General features: G+C 42.0%; 1 protein-coding gene across 2 annotated transcripts in view; it reads left to right on the top strand.

Moving 5' to 3' along the window:
• The window catches only part of GALNT10 (polypeptide N-acetylgalactosaminyltransferase 10), a 99,688-nt gene that overhangs the window by 63,459 nt on the left and 14,451 nt on the right, over nucleotides 1-21,778 (top strand). For both annotated transcript variants that reach the window (XM_067304672.1, XM_067304671.1), the window contains exons 5-7: nucleotides 9,854-10,039; nucleotides 11,942-12,125; nucleotides 13,019-13,136. In XM_067304672.1, coding sequence (XP_067160773.1) covers nucleotides 9,854-10,039; nucleotides 11,942-12,125; nucleotides 13,019-13,136 — 488 coding nt within the window. The remainder of the gene's footprint in view (nucleotides 1-9,853; nucleotides 10,040-11,941; nucleotides 12,126-13,018; nucleotides 13,137-21,778) is intronic.

The following is a 21,778-nucleotide window of genomic DNA, read 5'->3' as shown; positions in this document are numbered from 1 at the left end:
AATCAGCATTTTAATGCTTTACAGCTGCTTCTCTATAGAAGTTAATTAGAAATGTGATTTGAACACCCTCTGCCAATGCTCATATATGTCTATTATTAGTAATCATCGTTTCTGCTATTTAAGTGTGCATTTTGGGTGGCATTGACAAAGCAGCTGTTCTAATACAGGGACTTTGTTAAAAGCGGAAACTTCTTCACTTTGAGAAAATTGAAAGGTAATGCTTCTGCAATTTAAAAATTAACATGGGAAATCTAAAACAGATTCCTCTTCTTTATAGTTTTAATTGCAGTGAATAGGATATTTTTTTCAATGAAGAAATGCCCAACTCATTCTCTCAGTATAGTATCTCTTCATAATTGGCATCAGGACCAAGTTTGCCTCTTACCAATAAGCTCAAGCATGTGGTGATGGTGTCTCCAGTGGAACATGATAGCTTACTGTGCTGAACAGCTGAAGCCAAGGCTCAGGTTTAAAAGCGGTGTGCCTTCAGCTATCAGTACCCCACTCTGTCATCCAGCTGAAAGGAATGAGTCGGTCAACTGAGAACAATATTATCCATCAAATATCTTAGTTTTGGTATCAGCACAGCTGTTAACAGCCCTGGATTTGTGCTTCAGGATTTAGTAGATTTACTGACCTTTCTGGCAGATGTTGGTGACTTATTTTAATAGTTGCATTTGCTCTCCAATAAAGTAAATAAAATTGGGAACTGATGACAAAAGTCTAGAAGAAAAGAGTAAAGTGTGAGTGTTAAAATATACTTCTGACATGCCAATGGCTGCTACAAGTCAAATGTGTCTGTGCATTTTTTAATTCCAGATGTATTGGTGATTGTTTCATGTGTCAATACTTGTTTTCTGTTCTCTGACATATGGAGCACAAGGCAAATATGGTCTTGCTTTGTTTTGTCATTCATGGTTATTAATATGTGGCATTATGTAGGAATGAAGGCCTATCAGTTATTTTTTCCAATATTCTGCTTGGCTGCAATCCCAAAGCAAAATTATTGTAAGTCTACATTACTAGTTTTAGGCTTCATAGTTAGTTGTTCTTCCTCCCACAGACCCTTGAGACTGAAGCCTTTGGATTCCAAAGGATGCATCCCTACCAAATCAAAGCAACTTTCAAGTGGGTCACATCTTGGACCTAAACAGCATGTTCTCTAACAAGGCAGAAGTCCTGAATAGATTTTTTTCTTCTAATGCTTGTGCTCTTTCTGCAATCTTTTCTTTCTGTTCTCTGCAGAGCAAATACTCTGTTCTTTGTAAGTGCATATCGCTGATAAAGGCAAAGCTGAATCTCTAAGGACTGGTTTTGCGGGGGTTGGGGGGGTCACAGCAAAATTCAGTGACTTTTAAGGTTTTAATCTCATAAGCTTTGATACATTCCAAAACATTTTAGTATGAAATGTCTTAACACTTCATCTGCCTGTGTCTCTCCAACTGATGGCAAGCTTTTATACTCTTGGTCATAGAATTTAGACTCAAGTGGTCATATCCTGTCCGGTACATCACTTGCACTAGTGCACGTATCCTTACTGCTGGTCAGCATGTCGAAGCAGTTGTGCCCTCCAGCACAGCAGCCTGTTCTGCCTCATCCCTGTGCACTTGATCTGTCCTGAAGCCTGTTGATTGCAAAGTCATGTTCAATCAGGTTTGTTCTGCCCTGTGAGCAAACTTCTGAAACACTCCTGCACCCCGGCTTGTCTCTCCAGGGCTCAGAAAGCTCAAAAAGCAGTTGGTGATGTAGATTAAAGATAGTTAAAGACTAATCAGGTTTCTCATGATTTTTAACTCCAGCAGAAAAGGTGGTGTGCGAGTTTGCAGGATCCTGAAGCAGTGTATGGTGCATACATTAGCCTCTGATTGCTGGAAGTGTCAATGCCACTGGTGTGGTGCCTGCTCTCAATGTTTTTCAGTGTGTTTCATCTGCCCGTAAGATTTTTGTCAATTTAGTAAGTGGGTTAGCATTGAGCAGGCATGCAGGCATTCTCCTGGTTAAGCAAATAGCTAATCAAAACCACTTGTTTGTCCTTAAGATGAAGGCACAGATTCCCCAGTTTGAAGGCAGTATTTGAGACTGTAATGCCCTTCCTGCTAGTCGTCATGGCTACATCAAACTTGAGCTGAATATTAAGTGTGCTGTAAGGAGTTTGCTCCTGTGTCAGCTGCTATGAAGGCTGCACAGCCCCAAAACTGTAGCTAATTTGTATGTCAGCAAAACAGTCTCTGATGGTAAAAGCAATCAACAAGGAAATGACTGAGAGTCACAAAATCACCTCTTTAGATCAAATGTAGTCAACAGGATAGGAAAAAATGTAAGTGGGTGCTTTAATCTTGATACATATTTAATGAAGTGGGGAGGGAGAAGAGTCAACTAATGAGAATCGTTGTTCCCCTTGGGGAAGATTGGTTATGGCACAGGAGAGGATGATATTGTAGATTGCCCTGGGAGTCAGTGTGTAAAGGACCTAAGAACTAACATACAACGCAGGTTGGGTCCATTGCTCCTAATGAACAAAAGGTGCTTAAACCTTACAGCATGAAGGAAGGATGGATAGAGTGAGTAAATGGATTTTTTCTGGATTCCCTCAGGAAGAAACTGTTGGAATAGACTTCCTGTACAAATGAAAGTTTCCTGAGACATTAAAAGGTTATGCTGTAGCTGAGATGATTATTCCCCAAGTATTTCCCGAGTATTTCCCTGCTTGGATATGCAGCCTACTAAACCTTCCCTAGAGTTTGGGTGTGCTTATATGTTATGCCAGTAAAAGTAGATTTTCTCATTTTAAGATTACACCTTTGTGTCTGCATTTAGTACTGGTGTATCCTGAAACCATAACTGAATGGAGTTTGTATGTCTGCTCTCAAATGGAGGAAGCTGTGGGAAAATTCCCATTGCAAATTCAGGAAGTAATTGGTGATACAGGTGAGACAGCAGAAGTTAAGCAACCTGGGGCTGATTGTGGTGACTTTATCAGAGCACTGAGCCCGGGCTTATGACTGTGCTCTTTGCTCCAGCAACTTTGCAGTCTGGCTTACTACTTGGACCCACACTTTCACTTCTATGCACTTTGTTATCCATAAAATAGCTTTGTTTTTCCCAAATAAACATCTAGGAAGAGAAAGTGAGTGAGACTTCTAGCAACCTCATCTCTATTTATTTATTCATTTTTAATCTTTATAATTAATCTAAACAGTAATGACTACTGTATTAGGAAGTGGGGTGGTAGACTTTCAGCTTTTGTCCCATGCACATAGAACTTTTTTCCCCAGTTTTCCTTCCCGAAGATGTGTTGAGACCCAGAACTGATGCAGAGGGGGCAGTGGAAACTGGGGCTCCCTCGCCACCGCATCCTGCTTCAGCGGCAGTGTGTTAGCAGAGCACAGGTCTGCAAGCTAGCAAGGCTTTTTCAGACATTCCACCACAGAACTGTAATCAGTGAAGCAAACGATATTAATTTTTTCCTTCCTAGGCCTTTTCTTTGTTTGTAGGAAGATTCAGCTTGGAAGGCTGTGATCAGCTTAATCAGTTGCTATTATTGGGACTGGTGTTAGTGCAATTTATTAAATCGGTTTATTATCCTCCCCACCAACTTCAGTGATCAGAGGGTGAAAACACTGAAAGAAAATTAAAACTAGTGTAAGTGCTGCCTGTTTGTATAACAGCATATTTTGCTATTTAAAAGGATTACTCATCTGCACCAAAACAGAGAGAGAAGTTAATTTAAACGATGAAGAGCTTTCTATTTCAGGGTGGCCTGGCTTGCACATTATGGTAGATTCAGGAAGGAGTATAATTCATTCTTAAATTGTTAAACAGCACGTTAGGACCAAGTATCTGAGCAAAGATGAATGGAGCCATTTGTAATCTTAAATAAGCATGTCTCTGTGTAGGAAGGTAGGGACAGGAGGGTGGGTATGACTTGTAAACAAATACCAGACAAACCAGTTGCACTTTAGGGTTTGGTGTTTGGAAAATAGCCAAAATAGCCTTTAGGAAAGAGAAACTAGCATTGGTTGCTTGAAAATGAATTCGGCACATTTTCCCATTCTTTTCTCCTGTGTCATGTGCCCTTCAGCAGGAGAGGGAAAGAGTTCTCCAAATTTTCAGAGTGTAAAGTCCCTCCTTTCTTAATCTCTCTTCATCCTTCCATGTTTAAACTGAAGCAATGCACCTTGCCAGGAAGCAGGATACTGAGTACAGGTACAGCAGAGGGAACTTGTTTCACCAGTGGCATTTGAGTAGCGCAGGAAGATTTTTGAGAGTATTTTTGATTTCTGCAATGCTGCTCATTTTGAATTGGTTTGAGAAGAGGAGGATTGATAGCACTCATAAGAGCAGCCACACCAAAATCACTGGAGCTGTGCCAGATAGTGTAAAATTCAGAAGCCAAAGGTGATAGGGTCTCAAGTAACATATGAATCAGAAATACTTCCCTAAGAGGGAAAGATTTCCTCTGTCCGTTCTCTGGGCATAAATCTAATCACAGGTTCTGACTGATACTTGCAAAGAATTAAGTTATTTCTAACCCAAGATCGCAAATGTTGGTACCCTCCTTCCTGCCAAGCACTGCAGAGATGTTACAGGGACACATGCGAAAAGACTTTATGCTAACCACATTATTGCCATCTGAACTCTGTTGAGACCTAAAAGCCCTGCCTTGTCCTTCTCTAGCAGAGGACAGTTTTCCTGAGTGAAAGTAAAGGCTTTGCAGTTCCTTTGAGTTCAAGCATCTGTGGAAATAAAGGTTTAATGGGTTGAGACCACATAAACAAATTTGTTATCTTTTCAGCCCTGGGATCAATTATTGACTTTGACTGGTCAAAAGTCTGAGCAATGGCCAAATTATTCAAAGTGTTCAACTAATCCTTTGAAGCTCAAAAAGCAAATGTGCGTAGGGCAGTTTATGGTTGGAACTGCCCAAGAATTACTGCAGCTGGAGGTGAAGGTCAGCTCTTCTCTATCATCTGTGAGCTGGGAAGTCCCAAGCTGCCACCAGTCCATGAACTTATTCTAAAAGGCCATGCTGTTTTCTTCAAAGTGACATATGCCTTTGTTTCTCAGAGAATGACAGAGGCATCAGCTCCACTTCCTGCAGTGTCTCTGCTTAAAAGCAAATTAAAAAACCCTCAGGTACTCAGCAGGCCTGATGCTACTACTTTTTTTTTTTCTACTGGGGAGCAGCCTGGCACATGCATGTTGTTTTCCTGTATGTATGCACGAGTTCCACATAGCAGTGAATTTTGTGGTTGTCTATTGGGAAGGCAACCAACCCGTTTGCTATTATTTCTAAGTAGATGATCGGGAAGGGAAAGTACACAAATCTAAACTGTATGAGCTCAAGAGAATGAAGTTCCTTTGTACCCCAAAGCAGGTTATAAGGGAATAGCTGTCTAACTTAAAGCATGCAGGCAAAAAGTAGTTTAAAGTCCTGTTATAAACCTGAGAATTGCTTGATCTCTTCTAGTGAATTCTGTGGGAAACCAGCTTTGGTCTGAACCAAATTGATCCAAAATAAGCTACAAACATATTGGTGATTTTGCACAAGTCTCTCTGAGAACGTGGCTGAGCCAATGGGGTGTGAAACAGATGGGAGAATCCAGACATTGCGGACTGGAGAAGAGGTTGCATGATTTGCAGTGAAATAATGTGTTGAGGTAGCTTCTGCTTTGACCAAACTTGAGCCCCATGGAATCTGGAACTGCAGTGCCATTTAAGCCATCCCTGTGTTGCAGATTCATGCCTAAGTTGTCTTGATTCTCAAGCATTTGCTTTCTGAAGCTACAGAAAGAATAATCCACAGACTGTACTGGTGCCTGTTTGGTTGGCAGACGTGCAGTGGCCAGAACAAAAACTTGGGGATATAAGAAAATCCTATCGTGGAAAGTCCCTGCCGTGCTACAGGTGGTCACCAACTAATGGCATCTAAGGGCAGCTCTGCTCAGGTGCTGAGACCAGGAGGAAAAGGTGCAGTAAGGTGGCCACAAGAATTTGGCTTAGGGAAAAAGAAATCTTGTTTTGGAGAGCTTCAGGACTGCTTATGTTATCCAGGCCTCCTATTGAAGCTTCTCCTCATTCTTTGCACTGAGTTTTATTTACAGCTCAAAATAAAGAAAGCACCCTACTTAAGTAGTTCTTGACTGGTACTGTTAATGTATATGCCGTATATCAAACTTATTGCAAAGTGTGTTAGCAAGCTACCAGTCTAGTTTTTAATCTACGGATAATCTAACTCTCGTTTATATGTTTGGGCTGTATTACTTTGCCTAGAGTAGACGCAGCCATTGGAATCCATCCAGTTCACCTAACAACTTTCATTAAAGAAAATTGCCCTTGTAATAAAAACTACTCAGTGTGACAAGGTGCCATAATATATTTTTTAAAGCCTCATAAAATTTTGTAGCAGTTAATGCCACTTGTTTGTTTTTGAGCTTTTCTTTTAAAAGCAAAAAATTGACTTAATTGTGATAATATTTAGAATAGAACGTAACAAACGTCTGTCTTCTGTATTTGTGGAGGCCAGGTTGGATGGTGGGACTAGATCAGGGATTAGGAAATGAGAAAATGTGCTCTTGAAAAGTACATTGCGTTGTATTTTGTAGTTTGTTTGTGAGGTTGTTTGAGAGTCTATGACCCTCCTTTAGTAAGCAAAAGCACATACAATAAAGTCTGCAAACTTCAGTTCATATACCTAAGCCTTAACCTTATAAAATACAATGACTGAGCATCAAGTTTTCTACAGCTGTCAGGGGCATCTTATCTGAGCATCACCTCTCCTGGAGAAGAGGAGAATATCACTTGTTAGGATGGGTCCTGCGTCGGTGGGACTGCAGGCGTGCTGATGCAGTGCCTGATAGCTTCTCCTTGCATCTTCCATCCGTGAGAGTCCTACGAAGATTCCTGGTCTGTGAGGCGTTTCTTACCAGTGCAGCACAGAGCAGGCCACTTGCTGCAAGTATGAAGTGCTTTGGTAATTTTTAATACAAAGTAGAGGAGTGCTAAAGAAGCAAACCTAACATATGCAAGTTGTGATGGCAGATGCAGAAGTAGGGATTAGTAGGGCGGATGGGAAGCAGTGGATTGGACTTTTTGATGCATTTTGTAGAGTGCTTGCTTGAGAAGACTCTGTGGCTTCTATGCCTTTTTTTTCTTGTTACACTATAAAATTGGGGAAATTTCCCTCTGTTCTTAACTGCTTATTCATTAATTGCTACAAACCAGTCTGTCTTCTGTTAGTCTGAACAGAGCAGAGCAATCATCTCAGTCGCTACAAATACAGCCAAGTCTACAGGGACTTCTTGTTTGTGTGGTAGTGTGTTTCCTTGTGCAAGACAAGGTCCTGAAATGTGCTGCTGTTTCTTGGAGCAGCCTCAGCTATGCCATGCTAGTACCACTGGAGGAGTTGGTGTTAGGCTACCTTCAGATGTCATTGCAGATGAAATTGCACCAAAAAAACCCAGGACAGTTCAGAAAGGCATACAGTACCAAAATGTAAAATGACCAGCCCCACGGGTGGGAGACAAACCCCTTGGATCTTTCACTGTCTCGTTTTCTTGTTTCAACTGAAATAAAAAGTTACCAGAAAGCTATGGATATTTTCCATTCCTTTGGAGCTTTGGCTGTTTTAAGACTTGGCAGTGCTTTATAGAAATCTGTTTTAGATAACATAGCTATTGTGGGGTCTGATCTTGCAAATGCTATGGTGTCTGTGGTCACTGTTAGGAGAATCAGAGCCAGAGCTTTTGTATGATGGTTTCTTCCTTTTATTATGATGAACACTGGCAGCACTCTTTTACGTTTATCTGTCTTGGGTAGATTAACTAAGCTGTACTTCATAGCTGCTAGGGTTTAGCTGGTTTATGCTTGAAGTGAGGACTCTTTCTCTTTTTACGATAAACTAATGATGGCAAGAGATGATACGTGATGTTAGCGAGCGATGGTGGTGGCTTCTTTTTTGCTTTTTTAAGTCTACCCACTGCCTCATGAGGAAGGCAACTGTACTAATCATATATCTAGTCTCTACAGAAGCCCCTTATTTGAAAAACCTGTAATTGAGTGGACAAAATTTCTGGTTGCTTGAGAGGATCTATTCAGAAGAGACTTGAAAAGGATGAGGGAACTGTGCTAGACAGCAAAAAGTATTAAAGGCTCTATTGAGCAGTCTAACCAAGGTAGATATTGTGGGACAATTAGCCTTGTCAGGCAAAACACTAAAATGCATTTGTGAACAAAAACTCCTAGGGGATGTTAAATATAGCTTTGAAAAAGGTAAGAAGCTTGCTAGGAATGCCTCAAAAGCAAAGAGAAGTTGATTTGGGTGATCACAGAATGAAGGCAGGTGATGGCTGCTTCAAAGGGGAGGTGCTGAATGTAAGTTAGTCAAAGGGATTTTGCCCATTTTTGTCTTCCATTAGCTGACACCCTACTGCGTAATTGCCGGGTCAGCACCATGCAGGAGCGCCCATAGAATTAGTTAAGTTTATTTGCCCCTTTGCCCCTGTTAGAAAGCTATTCCAGTACCTGGCTTTCCTGGTGCCCTGTTCAGAGGTGGTTTCACACTGTCTGCCTTTTCAGCCCCTACCTTTTACGCCTACTTTGGGAGCCAGGGAAGACTCCCCTGTATAATCAGCTGGCAGAGGAAGAGTGGAACATTTCAGAGGACAATTCACTGCACATAGGCAAAGCTCCTACTTTGTCCCCTATAGCCAAGGAAAATAAACCTGCTAGGCTATTTGTATTTGAATGATTGCCTCCATTCAAGTCTTTTGTGATGGGATTTTAAGGTAGTTAATTGCTTACATCTGACCGACTAGCTTTTGCCTAAAGAGGTTCGTCTCCTTCACCAATTGCTGATGGCAACAGATAGTATGACACATTAATGAACGCTGGTTGAGTCCCTGGCACACTGATTTGGTTTGCTGTCAAGTAAGTCAAAACTTAAGATGCCTAAAGATCAGCTTATTAGTAACTAGGCCCGTGTCAGCTTTTACCATCTTTTTAGATTTTTCTTCAGTGCTTCGCTCTTTGATATAAAGATGGCTGTGTGCCCCTCGCTCTATATAGAGATCAAGCAAACTACACTTTTTATTTCTTCTTCTAAAAAAAGCTATGATTGTTTTGATCACTCAGTAATCTTTTTGTACAACTTTCCTATTTGAATTCTTGTTGATCATGGTGACCACAAGTACGCGTGCTGTTCCAGATGCGGCTCCATTCCATTTTCAGTAGCATAAATATTTCCATATTTAAATGCAAATATCTCCTCTGATAAGCATTTTATGCAGCCACCTAAATATATTTAATGGCCATGCCTGCCTTGCCAGCTTAGAGGGCTTTTTGACTAGACTTTTTGTTGCTTTTTATTTATGCATGAGTGGATGGTCATGTTCTGTGTTTCGAGGGAATCAAACACAGCTTAAATGCGCTGAGTGCAATTTACTTCTGAAAGTAATGTCCTGTATCTCTTCTAAGCTATGTCAGTCTTTTGTAAAAGTGTCTGAGAATCCTTGCAGTATGTTCTGATAAAGTTCTCCCAGAGCTTTGTTGGTAGGCTTTTTATTCTTTGTTTTCTCCTTTCTCTGCTGCTTTCATTTCTGTCCTGCACTCCTCCATCTCTTCTTGGTTCCTCCCTTTTTTATTATTCCTAAGCTTTTGGAGTATCCTCAGAAGTCTTGATTGAGAGGTTATGTTTAAACCTTGGATTTAAATGAAATTATTCTTACTTCCTTCTTTCCTGTGGCTGCCTTTGACTGTTCAGAACCTACTTCCAAAGATGCCTTTTTTCTAATAAGAAATAAGCTGTGTTTTTAAGAAATGTGTTACAATGTTTTAATTTCTTATTTTCATACAGAACACCTGAAAAAACAGCTGGAAGATTATATGGCCCAGTTCCCAAAAGTAAGAATCATCCGAACCAAGAAAAGAGAAGGACTGATAAGAACTCGAATGCTTGGGGCCTCTGTGGCAATAGGAGATGTCATCACCTTCTTGGATTCCCATTGTGAGGCCAACGTGAACTGGCTGCCACCTCTGCTAGGTAAGCAGCTGGTGTCAGGTGTTGTCCACAGCTGAAGACTGAACTGGTAAAGAATGGGCGACAGATGTTGGTGTTGAATTCATTGTATTTCCACCTGCTGCTGTTTCCCCATGGTGTGAGTGGATAAAAAGATGATGAAATATCTAAAAGCAGAGGCGAGGAGAAAACAGGTGAATTGTTGGCAACCTACAGCCTTTAATACAGGATGTTTTCTGTGCAAGAGCCCTCACTGTACAATAGCCTTGTAATATGCTTTGCTTAATTAAAGAGCAAAGATTCTGTTCTTCTGTTTCCTCACTAAATGAAATTTTAAATAATTTACAGCTTGCTAGAAGAGTAAACTACCAAATGGTCATTCAGCAGCTTGCAGAAAGGAATTGCTTTATGAGACAGAACAGATCTTTAGATGCAGTTTTTAAGTAGCTTTTGGGTTTTTTCTTCTGTGGAACTGTATTTAGCTTCATAGTCTGCAAGCCTGCAGAAAATACTGCTGGTCTGTATTTGTAGAACATGTGCAGTCCTTTCCAAGGCAGTTCTTTATTGTTAAGAAGGCATCAGTTTTACAGTGCCAGTTCTTTTCAAAGGTGACTAATTAAAAGGACAGTGCCTTCTGTTTCTACTGCCTGGATGCCTCGGGCCAACACCACCTCTACTGACTGAGCGCCTCTCGAGGAGGCTTCTGTTTAAGTAGCAAGCTACCTTTTTGTTCGTTCTTTGCAGTGCTTAGCTGCATGGAATGATGCTTTCTGGATTTTTTGTTTGTTTTGGAGGGATGTTTTTTCTATGCGAACTGTGCCCTGCTGTAGATTCAGCAGGTTTTTCAGTTGTATCTACTGCGTGCCGCACACTATTTAAAGTGGACATCTGGCAGTGTCCAGTTCACCTTAGCTGCCAGATAGGATGCTCTATGAAAGTAGAAACTTTACCCTTCAGAATACCAGGCTCCTCTACAACCCTGTTGCAAGTGACCTGTCAAAGCTCTCTGAGGTGTGACTTTGTGGAATAAACTGTGGCAACAGCAGTCCAGTCGCAGCAGCCTTGTCAGCTGGTTCTTAGATGGCAACGCTGTTGCTTTCACAGCAGTTTGTATCTGGTATTAATTCTGGAGAGTGTAAAACATTTGCGGCTTCTTGAGCCCCTAGGGAGGGAGGACAGTATTAGCTCAAATGCCATTTAAATGAGAACATGTACGGTATGCTTTAATTTTAAAGCACAAAGTATTTTTGTTAGATGTGCATTGGAAGCTGAAACATCATTTGTCGCCTCTGCTCTGAAAGTTGACTTCCAGCAAGAGACCTTCTCAGTAATAAAGTGTTTAAAAAGTTCCAGATGTTTATGCAGGAATTAATCCTGTCTTGTCATATTTGGTTGGAAGAAAATGTTGAGGGGAGGAGGTGCAAATGTATTTCTTGAGACTGCTAAGAGTGGCTATGCCATTAGTCTGGGTTGCTTCCTGCCACATTTTGGTGCAGCAATTAAAGCTTATTGGGGCTAGGTGGTACAAAGGGTTATTGCCCTGGTTTTGGATCAGTGCAGAAAGGGTTCACATCCAGTTCACTCATTAAAATGAGTAATGTTAACTCAGTAAGTACAAGATTGTCTATTTTTAGCCTGGTGTTTTAGATATCTGTGATAGTGTGGCTGGGTCTTTCTGTTCTGCTCCAGGGTGATGGTTACTGTGGCATGAGTGCTTGGTGTTTTTTATTGCAATAGTTTTGGCTAGTATATCTCAATTATATCAGAAATACCAGATAAACTGACACAAATTGGAGCGTCTGCCCAAAAGATACCAAAATGGAAGAAAGCTATGTCTGTCTTCATGTTTTGATGCTCTTTTCCGTAATTTCATGGTCAGAGGAACCAACTGGTGCAAGTTTTCTAACATATTTCTCCAATCTTCAGATCGTATTGCCCGAAACCGCAAGACTATCGTTTGCCCCATGATCGATGTTATTGATCATGACCACTTTGGATATGAGACTCAGGCTGGAGATGCAATGCGAGGTGCATTTGACTGGGAGATGTATTACAAGAGGATCCCTATCCCTCCTGAGTTACAAAAACCTGATCCCAGTGATCCTTTTGAGTAAGTTACTGAAATGTAGTGTGATAAGAGCTGTCTAACAAAATAAAACCCTGTTACAGTGTTGGTTTACACCTCAGTGTAGTAGAAGTGGCAAGTTGGTGGTAAGCTACTCTTTCTGGCAGCCGTTTGCTTTGTTGGTTTAAATGAAATGCATTGTGTAGTAGCTGTGAACACTCTCCTTTTCATTGCAATTTTTTGCCACTCTAATTCCTGCAGAAGTTAACATTTCATTTAAAACTAATGTGTAACATTTAATGTGGTCATTTATTACTGAGATCTTTCAAACATAGCTTAGTATCCCTAATGCTCTGCCAAAAACAACAAACCAATGGCAGCTCATATGTCATTCCTAGGTGGGGGGAGAAGAAAACCTAGCAGAACAATTACAGCAATTTTGATGATTGCAGTGTGCTGCAGAACTAAATCTGTGATCAAGTTGTGTTCTGCTGTTGCTGCGCCTGCCAACATTGAGACAGTTCTGCTGTCCCTTACACTTCTGCAGTGTTTAAAACAAAAAACAAAAAAACCACACACACCTTTTGAGGTCAAGCTCAGACTTGAGCATACCACTAAGATAAAGAGCACCACATGTGCAGCATGTGGGTCCCTCCGGGAGAGGTTATGTCCTGTCGCTTAATGGTCAGCTCTCTTGCCCATTTGGAGGAGAGGCATTGACTGGTTCTGAAGGGAGCCTAGTCTAGTCCTCCTTGTTTGCAAGTGGGAAATTAGCAGAGAGTGCAAAAACGTGTTTGCTCCTACAGGGCTGCAAAGGCACTGTGAACAGTGGGTGGTGAAAAGAATATTTGGGAAATCTTGCTTTGTTTTTTAAATGTTTAGCTAGAGATCTGTATCTTTGAATATGTTTGTAATATGGAGTCTGGTTTTTCCTTAAGGTCTCCTGTAATGGCTGGAGGACTGTTTGCAGTCGATAGAAAGTGGTTCTGGGAGCTGGGAGGGTATGATGCAGGTCTGGAGATATGGGGAGGAGAACAGTATGAAATATCCTTTAAGGTGAGCTATGTTCTCTGGAAATTACTTTTGCTTTGGAAAGTAAGAATTGTTCTGAGGCGCAGAATGTGAATGATCTATCTTGTCCTTGCTTTTGCGTGTGACTGAAGGTGAAAGAGCTGGGAGGAGTAGGATAGCATGCAGAGGAAACAGCGATGGTGTAACCAGTCATTTCTGAGGGTCAGTTTTGGAGCATGATTAACTGGGCTGTCCCCTGTTGTGTGGTCCCTGCTTCAGCTGCATGTGCCCCCTTCCCAGGAAGGGTAAGTCAGCTTGTGTGGAGTTCTCTAAACTGCTAGGCTTCTTCTACCCACCGTAGCACGAAGATGAAATACTCTTTCTTGAGGGGAGAAATGATTCAGGCTTTTCAACGTTTGCCCAGTTGAGTGCCTCAGTCCTGAGTTTGCATTCCCAAAGATGAGAGTAACTTACTGTCTATAGTCAATCCATCTGACTCCTGGCTGCAAGGAACCGAGACTATTAATTCCCTTGTAAGAAATCCTTAACAACTGGAATAATAGTGTTGTTGCTGGCAATGAGTTTGGATCATTACCTGCCTGGCTGGAGGACAGTTCTGTTACTTATTGATTGACCAAGCTGTTCAGTTTGAGGGCTTTAAAATAAGAGTTAGCCAGTTCACCAAAAATGCGTACTAATAGTAATGAGTCACTGTGGCCTCCAAGATCTTTGGTACCTGTGTTATCTGGGAATCTTGCACTCTGAAATACGTCCTAGGAAACCCACTGGAATGTCCCAGTTCACTGAAGGCAGGTGGCTTCCCACAGGGAATGAGGTAAAGATTTCTGTGTTAAACTCTGTGTTTGAGTCAATGTGTGGTTTCTCTTTCGGAGACTGAATATATAATCTTATAGGTGTCTGGATGCCACTGAACTAAACTAGTTGCCCTCAGTGTGGGGCCAGCAGATGATGGTAGCAATGCTAACACAGTGCACAGTTTATCCTTGGCAGCTAAAATCCCTCCTGTCTGCTCTTGCACACAGTCATGACCGGTCTCTCAAAACAGATTCCTAAATCTCAATGATTTTATGCAGCCCAAAGGCCTATCAAACTGTATTCAGCAGGCAATTACCATACAGCAAACAATGTGTTTTCTTCCGCTGTTTGCTTACAAAAAAACTAAGTAATAAGTCACATGGGAGGTCCCTTGAGCTCTGTAGAGGTAGCGGGGAGGGGAGCACACACGAGACACCCTCTTTGGAGATGTCCTTGCAGTTAGAGCCGTTTATTCTTTGTGCTGCATGCAATGAAGCTGTGTAACAGTGCCCTCCTCTGCAGGAGGGGCAGTGACAGTGTTCAGTCCCTTTCCCTTGGCCCTTTCTGCTGTTGCTGGTTTCCAGGATGATGACAGTGGCTGGACAAGCCCTTTGTCGCTAATGCCACAGCAGACAGTCGCGCTGCTTGATCTGCAGGAAATAAGACTACTTCATTCATCTCTTTGCTTATCCTTTCTGAAACACGCTGTGTTTTATTTCAGTCCAGAGAGGGTAATTTATGGAGGACTAAATTTGCTTTAATTAATCTCTGCAAAGACCCCCTTTTTGCTTTCATTGTGCAACAGAAAAATGAAGTTTTAACTGAAAGGGGCTCAGTGTATTTTCAGAAATTAAGATAAGTTGATACATTCATCTGTGGCTGATAGATTTAATAATTCTGCTGGAATTGCAAGAATAGAAGGTTTGTTCACAGAATTTATGAAGCTATGACACTTCCTGGCGAGCTTAGAGCTTTGCTTTTACCTTTAGAAGCAGACTGAGATTTTGTAGTTAAAGGGGTACTGTCAAATAATTTAAAGCTCAGGGTTTAGACATGGAGTACCTACTTTCACATTATTTATTATCTAATGGGAAACATCTTTCAGATTCTAAGTGCCAAATTTACAGCCCAGCTTTAACAAAGAATCCAGTCCTGTGCCTGGGAGTTGTGGGTGCAGGTACTCTTTTGTACTGTGGGTCTTTGAACCATTGAATCAAATCTGGCCTTCTCAAGCTTCACCAGGAATAGATTTTTTTTTTTTTTTTTTTCCCCTTAACATATTCTTTTTCTTTGGCCACATATGGACTGTGCTTTACAGATTTTTGCCTTTATTTTAAAATTCAGGGCTCTGTTGCTGAGATACTGGAGATAAACAAGTTTGTTTAGGAGCATTTCTGTTTTCTGTTTTGAGATTATATGTATTTCTGTCATTGTCAGCTGGCTCAGTTTCCTTCAGAGAAGAAACTTTCAGGCTGAAGACAAGCCAACAGAGAAACCATCAGTACTTAGCACTTGGGAAAGCATTTAACCAGAGGATGGATCAAACTCTGTTAATAAAAGCCTCACTCTTTGGGTGAAATGTATACTCTGAACTTAAGGAATGCAGCAAACTGAGGGGACAAAAACATTTAAAATTTAGGCAACCTTTAAATTTGAAACAAATTTTCTAACTCGGGCACTAACCCTAATAGTTATAAGAATTATAGAAGACTAACCTGCTGTCTAATACTGAAAAGTAAAGGAAATATGCCTCACTTGGATGCTTTATGACTCTTTTCAAGGGCCAGGAACTATAACTTTTTCTGTACGTGGTCTGTTACTTTCATTATAGGTTGTTGAGTGGTCCCTGGGCTAGTGTAGTAATCTAGAGGGTAGAAGGCTGTTGCGAGCTGCGAAAAAGTACAGCAGTCTCAGCACCTGTAAAACAGTCTCTCCTCTTGCAGAAGAAGAAACTATGATACAAGGGATTTAAGTGATGGGGTCTCATGGGCATTACACCTCCCTGTGTCTTCAGCTGAAGAGTATCTCTTCTTGTGCTTCGAAGCTACAAACAGGGTCTGTTCTGTCTGTGTGGCTCTAGAAACACTTGCCCCGTTGCTTCGTAGAGCAGTACAGGCAGGTTGTTACCACTGTAAGGCCAGGAAGCCCAGCTGCGGATTCACAGCCTGTTACGTGCGGAGCTGTGAGACCATTAACCTCGGACTCGCAGTCTAGGCACGGGATGAGACCAAAGAGGAAGGTAAACAAGGGGACTGCTCGAGGGAGAGAGGAGGGAGTACCGTAGCAGGAGAAGGCTTGATCTTGGCCAGGGTGCAACTTTATTGCAATTTCAACTCCCCTCTTGAAAAAGTCTGTAATATTTCATTTTCCTCAACTGCTTTACATTAATGGAAATGTATTGACTAAGAGATCTCGGAGCAGCAAGGCTCATTAACAAGCAATTAACTGTCAAACAATACAAAAATTATCTGTCCATTTGGAAGAGGGGAAACACCAGTATCTATCAAAAGTGAGGGAGCTGTTATTAAATTGATGATAGATTAGGAAAGGTAAAGACGCAGAGAATTTTCCTTTTTTCCGGCTTTGTCTACCCAGTGCAGTATAGTTCCTGTTAAAGACTCTGGAGTTAGCTCTGAGCTGATTTATTCTATGCAGAGCAACCCAGTGCCCTGCAGAGATGCTGTCTCAGATGCTGAAAGAAGTGTAGTCATGTTAGCTTGCTGTTTCATTTGAAAAAAAATTAGGCTTGCTTCTTAACAGGGCTAATTAGCTCAGAAGTGGCTCCACAGCATTCAAGCTTTTCTGGATCTTAATTCTGGTCCTAAATGTGGTGTCTCTTCTTTGTGCTCTGCTGCAATGTAGAGATGCTGTCAGGTATTGCTTATAGAGCAGATAGTTGCTGGACACAGTAAGGTAATCTCTTTAAACAGGCGACCCACTTTTTTGAGGAGCTACCTAACCCGATACATCAAGTTCTCTCTCATGAAAAGTTGCTGAGGGAAGCTTAGCCCGTCTTTAGCTGCAGACTTCCTGGATGCCTCCTTCCCCACAAAGTGTGGAGAAGAAAGATTGGGACTTTCAGCAAACTGAGAGATTTAACTCCAAATGACTGAAACATTTGTCCTCTTGTAGAGAAGGAGGTAGCATCTTTACTTCTGTTAAATGTTGACGGTTTAGGTCTTCGTAGCAGAGGCACAATCTGTTCCTAGTAGCTGTGTAGACTGCTCAATGATTGTATTCTTGTTTGTGTTTTGGAGGAGAGCTAAATAAGCATGCGCAGCTATTTCTCTGTGGCACTTGTTACCTTTCCTTTCTGATGCCCCCCCCAACTCAGCAGACCTAGTTTCTCTGTTCAGTGCATTTTCTTGGAGGCTTTTGTACTTTGGGAGTCACTTCCATGCCTCTTCCTTCCGTGGCTTTTCTCAGTCTTTTGTGTCTTTCTGCAAAGATGTGAACAAAATGGAACACTTTACCCAAGGGGACAATGTGCCTCTCCTCTTCTAAACACAACTTGATAGCTCTGCTTTTCTGATGCTACTGCATACTCAACAAATACCTACCCTATGCTGCCTATGTAACCACTTCATTCTCTTTCTCAGATTAACACATTTAATTCAGGGCGGTATATAGAGGGCGTTTAGATTGTGCCTTTCTGCAAATGCTGCTTTGTACAGCGCTTGTCTATGCTCATTTTTACTTGCTATCATATTGCCTGTTTTGCGGTATTTGTTGTGACCCCCATTCTTCTTGACTTACATAATCCTCACTAAACTGCTTCTCCTCTCTCTTCCTTAAATATCTTGTCTTTTTTTGGGGGGTGTGGGGAAACCACAAGAAAAAGTGGTGGTTCTGACTTGTGTAGGCATAAGTGTACTTTGTACCTCAGACCTTGAGTGGTGTGGTTCTCCATCCTTTAATTGTCTGTTGTACTTTAAGAGCAAAAAAAGATAATCTGGAATATCCCTCATGAGGTGAAATACCATTTCAGTTTTAGAAATGTTTGTATTTAAATAGAGATTCCAAAACCTTTTAAAGTTCAAAGGGATTGGTGCAAACAAGCCATATTGAGAATTGCCCTGAAAATAACAATTAAAAGGAGGCAAAACAGAGATAAGCAGTACTTGTGGTCTTCTGTCCTTGCTTCAGCAAAACAAAATGTCCACTGTGCTTATTCTGGTGATCATGCACCATTGCATTTTTCCAGATCCTTTCCCCAAAGCATCAATAGGGATTGTTTCTCCCAATTTCCACAGCATAAAGCAGGTTGTGCATTCTCCAGCAAATCCAAGTGTTATATAGCTTCCGTTAGCATATCTAACGCGTTGCATCACCTCTACCTCATGCCAGCAGCACGTTTCTGATTCACCCTTTGCCACTGGCCTCTTGGCAGGTGCATAGTTAGGGTGCAGCTGCCAAGAGGTCACTTCTGACAACGTTTCTAGTTGCATCGCTGAAGTTAGTGCTGATTGTGAGCCTTCAGTGCTTATTCTAGGCACATATTCGAACTGCTTTCCAGCAGCTCACGTTTGCCCACAATGAAACAGGCTGGGCATTCTGCCACTTTTTTAAGCCAGCACATGCTGCTTAATTCTAAGGATCTCAGCTGCAGTACAGGGTGGCTTCTTTTTCCTCCCTTTCCTGTTGATGCAGAGATCAGTTTCAGACTGTTGACTTGAATTTTTGTTCTGAGTTCACCCTATGTGCATGGGTCAGGTTTCATAATAGCCTACCAAGCACTGGCAAGCAAATGGAAACGCCCCTGAAATGCAGGGGGATTTCCCCCACTTTGTTGGAAAGTGCTGTCATTACTCTAAAATGCTCCAGACGGTAAGGAGGGGCCGTGCCAGTGTGTGTTGTGCGAGAGAAGGCATTGTGCAAACACACAGATCCTAGTGCCTTTTTAGCTACCCTAATCCTTTATAGAGCAGTAAGTTCCAGCTGCAAAAGCAGCTGATGCTCACAGTACAGAGGATTAAGATTTTCCTGAATTGCTGTTTGTCCTTGCTTTCATCCTCTCAGCTGCCTTGTTAGGCAGAGAACCCCCTGCGCTTATCCACTGTGTCCTTTTCTTCTCACCTTTCAGTGGGTGCTCAGACAACCGTCCAGCTTCTCTTCATTGGTCCTTCCCATGGTCTTTTTTTGTTGCGGCCTGCAGAAGCAGCTCTCTTTTTCAAGGCTTAACTCATTCTTTTGCTTTTTGTTTTTGTTTTTTTGTTTTTTCTCTCTCTAGGGAAGCATTGGCTCATCATGGTGAGGTTTGTGGAAACCATAAACCTTGTATACCCAGATAATTTGTGTTCGCACGCTAACTGCAGTATTGTATTGTGTGTTTGAGAGGAGAGGTTCAGCTGTCTTCTGTGACATTGTTCTCTGAAATGGCAGGAAGGGAATTGGATCGGCGTAACATTCCCATGGAGACAATAGGTGGTATATTAGCTTGTGCTTTCGTAGCACACTAGCTCAGTTGAGGGCTCTTGAGTCACTTTATGAATATGGAGTTATAACTCTCCAGGCCACTGAGAAGATGGTAATATCATCACCTATATTGTCATTTTACTTCTCTTTCCCTGTATATGCCCTTATGATTAGGGTGAGACTGTTGCCTTACGAAAGTCCGTTGCAGTATTCCCATTTCTTATAGGATTTCCCCTAGTTCCAGCAGATGTGTCAGCTGCTAGATTCCTCCCTCAAAATGCAGACTGCTAAAATTGTGCCTGAGGAGGAAGAGAAATTTCCTCTTGCCTCCTGATAAGATCTGATTAGATCGCTGTATGAAGCCTGCCTGCCTGACCAGCTTCAGCTCTTGTTCTTAGGGTGTTCTAGTAAATGGCTGTTTGACATTGTGTCAAGTTCAGGTTCTGATGTTTACTGACATATCAACCAGGGAGATAAGGTGCCTTCTCACCCTATTATAAAAAAACAACAGCAACAACAAAGAAAGCAGCTCCGCTGGCCAAAGGAGAATGCAGTAAATGACAGTGTTGCTGTGAAAGCACGAGCTGCTGCCCCGCAGAACAGAGCTATTTCAGCTGTCTGCCAGTGCTGTATTTTTAGCAGTGTCGGTTCTGATGTCTCATGCCTGTGAACTGTACCCTTGTTTAAAAGCAACCAAATAGTGCTAATTAACTGGAAGCATTCTCTCAGTCAGCACACAGCTATTTTGGGTTTGCTTCCTTTGCAGTTATTCCTTGACAGACCGCTGGTTGTGGTTCCCCAACCTTTAACTTTCTAATGCTTTTTAGCTGTGTTTTACTGATGCTCATCACACTCTTCCTCTCTCCTCCTCCTTCCAGTTTAATAGATAAGGACCGGTAATTGTCTTTATGGAGGTTGTAATGAGTTCTGTCACCACACAAAGAAGCTCACTAATAAAATAAATCAAAGCAGCAATGAATGAATGGAAAGCATGCTTTTAAAATTAGATTTGTACTGCAAGTGCCACACTGTCACTTGCAGCGTGAGAAAATATTAAAAAGGCACTGAGTTGGCAAAGTATGTTGAAAGGTCATTTGGGGTTTGCTAGCAGGAGTTCGGTTTGCAAGTTTACCCTTGCTTCCATGCAGCACTGTAATTGCAGCACTGTAATCACAGCACCATTGAAGAGTAAAATATTTTGAAGTATGGTTAGAAAAAGAGCATGTAAATTTGATCTTAGATTTTATCTGTTTGGTAACTCAGTTAAGTAGCCTTTCTTTACATAAACATATGTAATGATATGATATGTGTTCCTGTGTGCCTGGAGTTTTCTAATGCCAGTTAGGAGCTCTTGGCCCAGCATATCATCAGCTCCGTCTAGCTTCCCCTGCCCCATTCGTCTCCGACGTTCCCGCACAGCAGGTATGTGCAGTCTGTATTGCTTCACGAGATGGAGACCCACAATACTGGGACAGCGCTCTCCCCTCTCTCTGCGCAGTGACTGCAGGGGTGAGTTTCTCATGTTACTTAGGCAAGCTGCATCTTCCAGGGAAATGTGCGTTCAGGAGATTCTGACTGAAAGCCTTACCGTAGAGATCAAGGGTAGGTAAGGAAGTGTGTAGGCAGGCAGCAAGGATCAACACTAGGATAACAAGCTGCTGGTGTTTTCATTCAGGCTTGTGTTACACTAAAATGCAGTCACTTTTGAACTAATAGGACTTCCTTGATGCTGGGTTCAGTGCACAGTGTAAAAATGTTGGTTGTTGAGGCAGTTGTGTGTGTGATCGCAAAGGACAGGCCTGTGTCTTGGTCTCTGTTTATTTGGGGAAACCTACCACCACTGTATTTTCAGGGGGGTTCCTGTGTGTGGTGGTTCTCTTGTGGGCAAGAAAGGAAGGGGTCCACTGGTGCTTGTACCTTCTGCTTTCTTGCTGCTTCTTTCATTCCTCTTGTGTGTACACAGAGTGAATGAGATGGGGCAATAAGTCCATGGAAATCAAGGAGAGGTAAACTTGATTCGGGACCTTCACCTCTGTCTCTGCTGCTCCTCTGACCTACATGCAGTATTAGTGCCCCACCAAGGAGGGCACAGCTGGTTTAGCTGCCTGGAACGGGACAAGAAGGCAGCCTCATTTCTTGGCCTTGAAGCATCCTTCAGCCTTGAACTGTAGACACCGCTAGCACAGATGCTCTGCGGCTCTCCCAAGCCAGTGTGCCTGTGCAACTAAGCTCAAGACTTCTCCAGCTGTTTCTGCAGCTTTTTATGCTTCCCAGGTTCCGTACCTTTTGCAACTTGCTGCTTATTGCAAAAGCCAGGCAGATCTGTCGCAGCTCTTAAAGCCTTGTACAAACCATTTGTGTAATAGAAATGCAAAACATCCCCAAATTTGTGTTTCTCAGTCTACCTGTTAATGTCCTGGCTGAGAAATTATATTGTGGCCCTCTGTAATAAATCA

This window comes from Apteryx mantelli, chromosome 14, assembly GCF_036417845.1.
Source record: "Apteryx mantelli isolate bAptMan1 chromosome 14, bAptMan1.hap1, whole genome shotgun sequence".
Lineage (NCBI taxonomy): Eukaryota > Metazoa > Chordata > Aves > Apterygiformes > Apterygidae > Apteryx > Apteryx mantelli.
Note: the sequence above shows the minus strand (reverse complement) of the source record. Positions and strands in the feature narration are given on the sequence as shown.